The 8,795-nt window shown below is 43.2% G+C and overlaps 2 protein-coding genes across 2 annotated transcripts in view; one reads left to right on the top strand and one right to left on the bottom strand.

Annotated features, from left to right (window-relative positions):
• Nucleotides 1-1,459: 1,459 nt before the first annotated feature.
• The window catches only part of T265_15761 (hypothetical protein), a gene marked incomplete at both ends in the record, with an annotated part of 16,755 nt that continues 9,419 nt past the window's right edge, over nucleotides 1,460-8,795 (bottom strand). The window contains one exon of the mRNA XM_009179087.1: nucleotides 1,460-1,710. Within this exon, the coding sequence (XP_009177351.1) occupies nucleotides 1,460-1,710 (251 nt within the window). The remainder of the gene's footprint in view (nucleotides 1,711-8,795) is intronic.
• Nucleotides 3,165-8,795, top strand: part of T265_15762 (hypothetical protein) — a gene marked incomplete at both ends in the record, with an annotated part of 11,579 nt that continues 5,948 nt past the window's right edge. Inside the window, one exon of the mRNA XM_009179088.1 lies at nucleotides 3,165-3,303. Within this exon, the coding sequence (XP_009177352.1) occupies nucleotides 3,165-3,303 (139 nt within the window). The remainder of the gene's footprint in view (nucleotides 3,304-8,795) is intronic.

The following is an 8,795-nucleotide window of genomic DNA, read 5'->3' as shown; positions in this document are numbered from 1 at the left end:
AGCACGCTTTTCGAATTTTCTAGCGAGATAATTTTCGTCCTATACTGACAAGAGTTAGCAAAACCAATTCTAGCCACGCAGCCAATGCACTACTGAAGATTGGCCACCACGACAGGATGATAGCTACAAGTAGGGGTATATGTATAAAGTAGATCATTCCCCTGTTCCGCTTGGCGGAATTATCTCTAAATAAATCGCATATGAAATTGCCTGCCCCGGCAGTTCCATCATAATATTCAGCTGAGATATCAGCGACTGATGGACTGATTCAAGTCTTAACCTATACACGCTTCGTTGCATGAAGAATGAACAAGCTCTTCTCACCCCGCAAGCTACGCGCAGCCAGAAAACGGGATATAGATCACTTTTCACGTGACTACCCTTAAACAATTGTGCGTTGTTCTCGTTTTCTATTCCTATTTTCGATAACTGTGTGCTACCTGCGCTCCGGGATTGTCAGCGTAAGTTTTGAGTAAGCGCGTCCTAACCATTGAGAAAAGTAAAATTTCACCTGAAACCAAGAATAAAAACAAGCACTCTACTTCACTGTTAAGTAATAACGTCTCTGACAATCATGTTCCTTCCCCTCGCCAAATAGTTCCTCAGGTTTTGTTTGACTGCTCTGTACCCACGAGAAACAGGCGCTTCAATGCACACAAAANCAACGCTTTGGTATCTGATGATCAACCCACTTTTGGGAGCTTCTCGGTCGACCGAATGTGCACAAAATGTCCCAAATACTCAGGGTGACAATGGTAGACGTGATGTTTATTCGGTGCTCAACATTCGGGGTTTTCTGCGAACATCCTCAAAATGCTGGCCATTGTTAACTGTCAGCGGTAATGCATTTTTACAAAGGGCGCATGTTCTTGAACCTGTTTAACAGCAAGAGCGGCTGCTGAGCACATGTAACTCACTGTTCACAATAATACCATGCCTATAATTAAAACGCGTAATTGGCACAAACAAAAGGCTGGTTTCGAAGAGAGGGGAGAAGAAACCACGACCATCCAGTAGAAAGCATTTGTGAACTAACTTTATTTTAGGTCTTGGATTTTGGTCAGCGTCTCAAAGTTTCACTCGTTTCAACAGACGATTGCCGGTCTTTTGCTATCCTAAGTAGACAGGAAGCAGAGACTTCGACTAGTTGGATTACACCTGCTCCAACAGGTGGATGTAATCCTGCTACATCACACCTCGTCAACCTGTCACTTCTATCGACAGTTGAAACGCTTACGACCTGAATAACCGGCGGCCAGATATGTGAGTAAAACTCATCACTATCCTGTGATGTGTGATGTGAAATGCCAAAAAACCAGTAGCGGCTTCCACACCGAAACAGATCGGTATGAACCAGGACATCCAGCACGGATTATTAGCAGCCATAACGACGATTCGCTCAGTGGCGCCCAACATGTAAGCGGATGTTGGAGATAAGATAGGTCACTCAGTATTCACCTCTAAATGCAACAGACGACCGCGTATTCTGTTTTCCTGATTCGATCCTAAGCGAATCCGGTTTTAGCTGGTAGACCGGTCCGTGAGTTTCACCAGATGCATGTCTGGTTCTTTGCTTGTTTGTGTGTTGGGTCAACGGAAGTGGATAGTATTGAGTGTAGAATATGAAACCATAGTATGCTAGAAAGCTTTGGGAAATGCCTGGCAGCCTAATGAGATTTTGGTCGCTGTACGGAGGAACCTCATGAAGAACTGTAAAATGAAGATTGAAGAGTAAAAAAGGATTGCCCAAATTACCAACCGGTTTGAACGATTTTTGCTTCTCTTTTGGATGAGTCACAGCAAAGACCGGTTTACGTTTGTTTACATCTGTATCAAGTGAAAGTAGATTTGTTTGCCTATAGACGGCTGCTGGGAGTATACTCAGCGGATCAAACAGTGGCAGGATCGTCGGGTTAGAAAGGAAATATTTGCAGTAATATCACCTAAGAAAACTCTTTTCAGAGCCGTAAATTACCCCGTAATTTTCAAATGTTTTTGCGAGATCACACCGCTGAAACTAGTGTATGCGTGTATTTAGGTGGTGTGATACGTTCTGTGAAAGTTCACGTGATAGTTTATTACTTACGTGAGGCCAGTTTGCCCTGTAAAGTCAAGAAGCACTGTACAGATTTTTCATGCCTAATGAGCATCATCATCAGTGTGCACTTCAATGAATTTGCTAAAGTTTTGAATCCGTGGCCTCACAGCTCACTGTGTGAACATGTAGCGATCAGTACTTGCGATCTATATGTAGAATGGGGGACAAATAATTACACAAGTTGGGTCAAACTTCCACCTGAAAGTTCGCCACTTGTAGAGCCACTAATTTTACGTGGATTTCACCACTAAAGTATACCTTACCACCCGTGGCTTAAATGTTAAATATTCAAATGACTTTCCTGGATGTTGCGAGTTCTTAATTTCCCACTGGGTTTTCAGGGGGTGCGCAGAGCTGGAATCGTTCGGTGATAATGAAGCAGCTGTACAGTATTCGTTGAATTTTCAGCATAGATCGCCATCACATACTAGATAAATATGTAAATATAGCTTCGTCAATATATATAGGCTTTGGTTTTTTCTGGCATTTAATATACATATATATATACATATATATGTATATATATACTGTTGTTCACCCATATTAAATATTCCCAAAAAGATTATTCGTTTGGAAATACACTCATTTGCAAATCAATTTGGTTGCTTCAATGTACCCTTTTCGTAGGTATTCTATTGAGTTCAAAACCCCGGCGGACAAAATCTCATACGTTCAGGAGCAAAATGAACACTGCAACTCATCTGCGATTCCCGCCGTACTTAATTTTAGAAAAAGCGGATACACTATTCAGTGGTTATCAAATCTGAGCTAAAAAATCAATATCGGGAACAAACCTCGGACTCCTCCAGGACTTGCAAACATCATAATAGTCGTTTGGTAAACTCGGGCATTTCAAACGAACTGATTTTTCCCGAATTTTCGTCTACTCTCCGTTGAGCCACTGTATCCATTTCAACAGGGAATTCGACTGAGATTGTCGAAAATGGGAGAGCATAGAATTTTCATCTGTAAAGCATCATGTTTAAAAATATGACCTTGGTAATGCAGCGTGCATTTGGAGATGACCGTGAATAGTAAGGGAACAAAAATAGCTCCTCCCAAGCCAATGTTGGGAACCGCCCCACCACTGGTAAGAGCAAATTATGGTGAAGAGTGCCACATGCATTTGCGTGTGGATGCTTTCTGTTTTGGATTGGGAGATTTGCCGAATCCATTTAATTCCGTGTGCGTAAATGAACTTGCTGGTAAGAGCTATGGTGAAGAGTGCCACATGCATTTGCGTGTGGATGCTTTCTGTTTTGGATTGGGAGATTTGCCGAATCCATTTAATTCCGTGTGCGTAAATGAACTTGCGTAATTTGCTCTAATACCGGTGGTTTATGTAGACCCTCTTTTATCAACAACGGACTGACGCATTTATTTATTGACTGTAATCTCGCACACGGATGTCGGTTGAGGTTTACAAAAATCCCCGTTAATGATGAGGGTTCTCTGAATTATCTTTGTGGGGAAAATGACGAGTGTTGTGTTCATTGTGTATGGACCATTCTAACCTTTACTTCCGAAGTTATCGCGTTCGTTTGTTGGAGGAATTTGCTGAGGCATGTCAATAAAACCAGCATTATATAGGCTTTTTCACCACAGTAGTTCAAATAGGACCAACTTGTTCTGAAGCACTGCCCCCTACGTTGTGGGCGGTGAATGGATATCCAGCCTAGACATTACCTCAAACAAAATGACTAGATACATCTAAGCGATGTAACTCTTTAAATTTCATCAAAATCAACCATTTTGTTCATCATCCAGATTAGCAAAATGAATGAGCCACAGTGTTGTTCAGTAACCAACCCCAAGTCTATCAGGATTGTCGTGATTTACATTTTGGGTGAGACAGTCCAGGTGATCGGACGCTATTTGGGGATACAACCAATTGTTACTAAAGGCAGTCGAACCGCGGAATTGTAACAAAATATCCCAAAATAGCTCGAATGCATATACTTACTAAACCTATACAGAATTGAATTAGGCAACATGTTGCGATGTCTAAACAACGGGGAAATCAATCGTCACGAAAAATATCTCGTAATTTGTGGATCACACTGAGGTTTCTAATTGAGAGACGCGAAGAAGCTAATCCCGTGTAGTACTTACACCACAGTGTTTCGCCTCATTATATTCAGCGGTAGAAATACAGGACAAATTTGAATTACTCCAAAATCACATACTTTAATAAGATGTATTGCCATTGCTTCCTCCTTTCGCACAGGTGCTGCCATATTTTGTGCGTTGGAAAATGCCGACTTTCGGTTCAGATTTAAAGCCCAACTCCTCGTGGTCAACATAAAGTAACCCCAGCACGCGTAGCTATCCCCCTGTTGTTCTGCTGGCATGTCCAGCCTCTTTTGTGTTGTCCGAACTGCTGCAGATATTCACTCGCATTCAATCTAAGTGAGGTCTTTCCCAAATGTAACCAAATCAATGAGAAACAAATGCTCTAAACATTCGACGATTAGACATCATTCTTAGGTAAGAACTCCCCCGCAAAGCCCTGAAAGTCTAATCGTTCCGATGGACGTTTATCAACGAACGTGGTCCTACGAATACAACAATTAAATGACAGAATTGTACAAACACCAAATCGTGGGACAACGGGGCTCCTATACACCGGTTCCGGGTCTGCTGACCCCCAACGGGATCCCAATGCCCACACCAATTCAGGCCATACTGACCACAAGATAGTGAAACATCACGTGAACATCAGCTCGTCAATGGATGGAATACTTCTGAGAGATAGATCTCAGGTAGTGTAGACGGTCACTGATTTAATCCTCTGCCTGTGCAATTCGATTGCAAGCGTCTCATCAATAATCAAAGAGATATGAACAATGCGTTGATGATGAGCGTGGGTATATTCAGTGGTTGTGTGTCGGACAGTGGCGCTTGTGAGCAAGTGTATGTGCCGCTAGCCTAGACTGACTTGCGAACACGATTAGTTGTTGCATCGGGCGATTCGATGACCAGATACGCTATCGGGTGGGCTGATTGATAGTTGACCACCCGATTTTCGACTTGGTCAACTCTGCTTTCGGAAATCGGTCGGTGCTTGAGTGGCCTGTATGTGAACTCTCTGGTTGCGTTCTTACGGACACTGCAACGTTCCGCTCTGCTTCTAAACAAGACACTGATTGTGTCAACTAGATGTATGGTCAAACGTTTTTGATCAAAATGCTGTGGTCAACAAGCACGCCAACAATCACTGAATGGTATTGGAATTGACGCCGTTACTACATTCACATGTTTATATGAGAGGGAGTGAGATTGTCACTCGGAATTTAAGTGCATACGGATCGTTCTCGGCACGGCACCTCTTCGAGAGACCGGTGGATATAGGGTGGTGCTGCAGCCCTCGTGGGTGGATACAATATCCCATCATCCAGTCATGGAGAGGGTATCGAAGCTCTCCATGTTAAAGGCAGACACTAGAGCTTCATTCGGAAGCTCAATCGGATTCCCACTGGTTGTGGACTAGTGAGGGGCTTTACGTCTGCTTAAAACAGGCACGACGCCACACAAGCGTAACGCGAATGACTGGTTGAAGTCCGTGTTATTTCCTACGTCTATCCTGCTGCCCTCTGACTATGATCGGTCACCAAAGATTTCCAATTACTCAATGCGCTTCACGTCAGGACCGTCGCAATCCGAACTCCACAGCATCGAGTAAGTGACCAGGCTTTATAGACTCAACACTGAGATTGCTTGAAAACACCAGCTAACACGTTTTCGCGAACCAGTCATTGACATGGAGCTGTGTTTTGAAATTGCCAGTCACCCTTGGCGAATACTACCAAGCAGGTCGGATTCCTGAAAACAACCTCACAGTGCTTGAAACAGAAACTCAAACAATATCAAATAACAGTAGGCAATCCGATAAAATGCCACCGATAAAGACATTTCCCGGTCGAACAATCGAGCAATCAATCAGTTCAGTGCTTGGCTTGTGGGAACGAATTTCTATTATTGGGTTGATGCTGGTACGATCTATCCGATTTGTCGTTCGAACGCTCAAGAGAGGATAATGCCTTGTGAGTGTGCATTCCATTCAGAAAACTTGGTAAGACGGAGCACACTTGCTATTGAAAATGCACCATGCCAAATTACATTCAAAACCACAGTTTTAGCAAAACCGCGCAACAGCCATTTCCGGCGAGCGTTCATCTTTATTTAATATTTGCCACCGATTTACGAAGTTAGCGAAAAATCGTCGGAATACCACCGGCAAATTACTCAAGGAGACGGAGCTGTATATTGAAATCGTCCATCCGCATTACGAATATTGACCAGTGGATCATGAAACTGCGACTTGACCATAGATCTGCTCCATAATTTCTATTCGACCGGAAATGTCTCAATTTCACCAACTCATATTAGTTCGAGCTAGACCAGTGCTGGGCATGGCGAGTGACAATGAAGAAATACATCACTTCACTGAGAGCATTAGATAAGAAAATCCCGGATGTCTCTTGGACTTACTTGCAGTTGTTTTGTCTCCGTTTCCTCATAGAGTATGCCTTCGTGTAGAAGTCAGATGCATCGGTATACTCTCTCATTGTAACGCAATCCAGACTGGTTTTGCAAGACGTGTCTCATTCAATTCCTACCTATGCGTCTTTCACTCATGCATGTCTCTTTTAAACAGGCGATTAAATGAAATTGAGCGGAATGGCGGTTGAATTTATCATCAAAACTTATCCATAATTAGACGGTTTTCACAAATTTTCTGTGTTTTGAGCGCACATTACAAGCGATAGTCCTTGGTTGATAACTGAATAAAGAAGCAGCACATTCAGTTGCCTGAGAACATCATAAACGAGAGATTCAGCTGGGTTCCATGTAAGTCTCTCGTAAAAACCAAATCAGTTTGCAGTTAAGCATATATTCGCTAATTTCTTACAATCTTGTTTCATTTAGAACATATGGTTGACGGAAACCCGGGGACTGCGCCTACCTGATGAGCCCCAAGAAGGACGAAACCGGTCGCGGGCTGTCGACGGATTTTCAGCAACCTTATGAATAGTACATTACAAAGATATACTGAAGAAGGAAGATATGAATAGACCAGGCACGCCAGTAACGGAGACTGAGTACCATGGCAAATAATCTCCCCCATAAGAGATACAAAGTAGACCAGAACAAGAGCAAATAAACCTGACGAAAATGCTTTCAGTTAATTGCCTGTTTAAACACTATGTTTACTCTGTTCTCGGGGGGAGTGGGAAACACCAGATTGTTGAATTTCTTACAACCAACAATCTTGTAGGTCATGTTGACCTATTGTATGTGGTCAAAACCAGGCATGGATTGGTGGCTCTCAGAGGAAGATGGATATATAAAGAGGACGAGATTTGAAAAGCCATCTGGTAATTGTGGAGGAAAAAACCATGTATTCCCATCTGTGANCGTCAATGGATGGAATACTTCTGAGAGATGGATCTCAGGCAGTGTTGACGGTCACTGTTTTAAACAATTGCCTGGGCAATAAGAACGCAAGTTTTTCTTCTATAATCAAAGGAATATCAACAGTGCGTTGATGATGAGCGTGATGGGTATTCAGTATTTGAGTGTAGGATAGTGGCGCCTGTGGGTAATGCATGTGCCGCTAACCTAGACTGATATCCGAACACGATTGGTTGATGGGTGAGCGATTCGATGACCAGATATGCTATCCGGTGTGTTGGTTGCTAGGTGACCACGTGATTTTTCTACCTGGCCCAATCTGCTTTCGTAAACTGGTCGTTGCCGGAGTGGCATATATGTGACCTCTGCGGACACTGCAACTTTCCTCTCCGGTTCCAAACTGGGCACTGATTGTGTCAACTAGATGAATGGTCAAACGTTTGTAATTAAATTGCCGAGGTCGGCAAACATACCAACAATCACTAAGTTACCTAGTAGTATCATTCACATGCTTATATGAGGGAATCTATGTGCATACAGATCATTCTCGGCGTGGCACTTGTTCGCAGACCGGTGGTGCTTCAGCCCTCGTAAGTGGAAACCTTATCCCACCGAATCATGGAAAGCGTACTGAGGCTGTTCACGTTGACGGCAGGCGTGAGGGCTTTATTCGGTCATGGTTAGAAACTCGATCGAATTTCCACTTGTTGTGGATTACTGAGGGGCTCTATGTCTGTCTAATGGCTTTGAAATAGACACCACTCCACGCAGACGTAACGCGAATGACTGGATAAAGTTGATGTAATTTCCTAGATCTGTGCTGCTGTCTCTGATTAAGATTAGTCACTAAAGATTTCCGATTACTAAATGCCCTTCAAATCAGGACCATCGGAATCCGAGCTCCACAGCACCGAATAATTAACCAAGCTTTATGGACTCAACACTCAGTTTGCTTAAAAACCCCGGCCAACACATTTTTGCAAACCATTAATCGACACTGAGCTGTGTCTTGAAATTGCCAGTCATTTGACGAGTACCGATCGGCGAAACCCTGTCGAGCACGTCACATTCCTGAAGATGACACCACAGTGCTTGAAACCTACCAGGATATTCAAACCATACTAAATAGCAGTAGGCAATCCGACAAAGGTCCACCAATAAAGACATTTCCCTGTCGGACACTCGAGCAGTCATTCAATTCAACGCTCGATTAGTGGAAACGAATTTCTATTCTTAGGCTGATGCTTGTACGATCTACGATTCATCCAACCTAAGCAAGCAC

This window comes from Opisthorchis viverrini (assembly GCF_000715545.1).
Source record: "Opisthorchis viverrini unplaced genomic scaffold opera_v5_853, whole genome shotgun sequence".
Taxonomy (NCBI): domain Eukaryota; kingdom Metazoa; phylum Platyhelminthes; class Trematoda; order Opisthorchiida; family Opisthorchiidae; genus Opisthorchis; species Opisthorchis viverrini.
The sequence above is the reverse complement of the archived record's forward strand: the minus strand, read 5'-3'. Positions and strand labels throughout refer to the sequence as shown.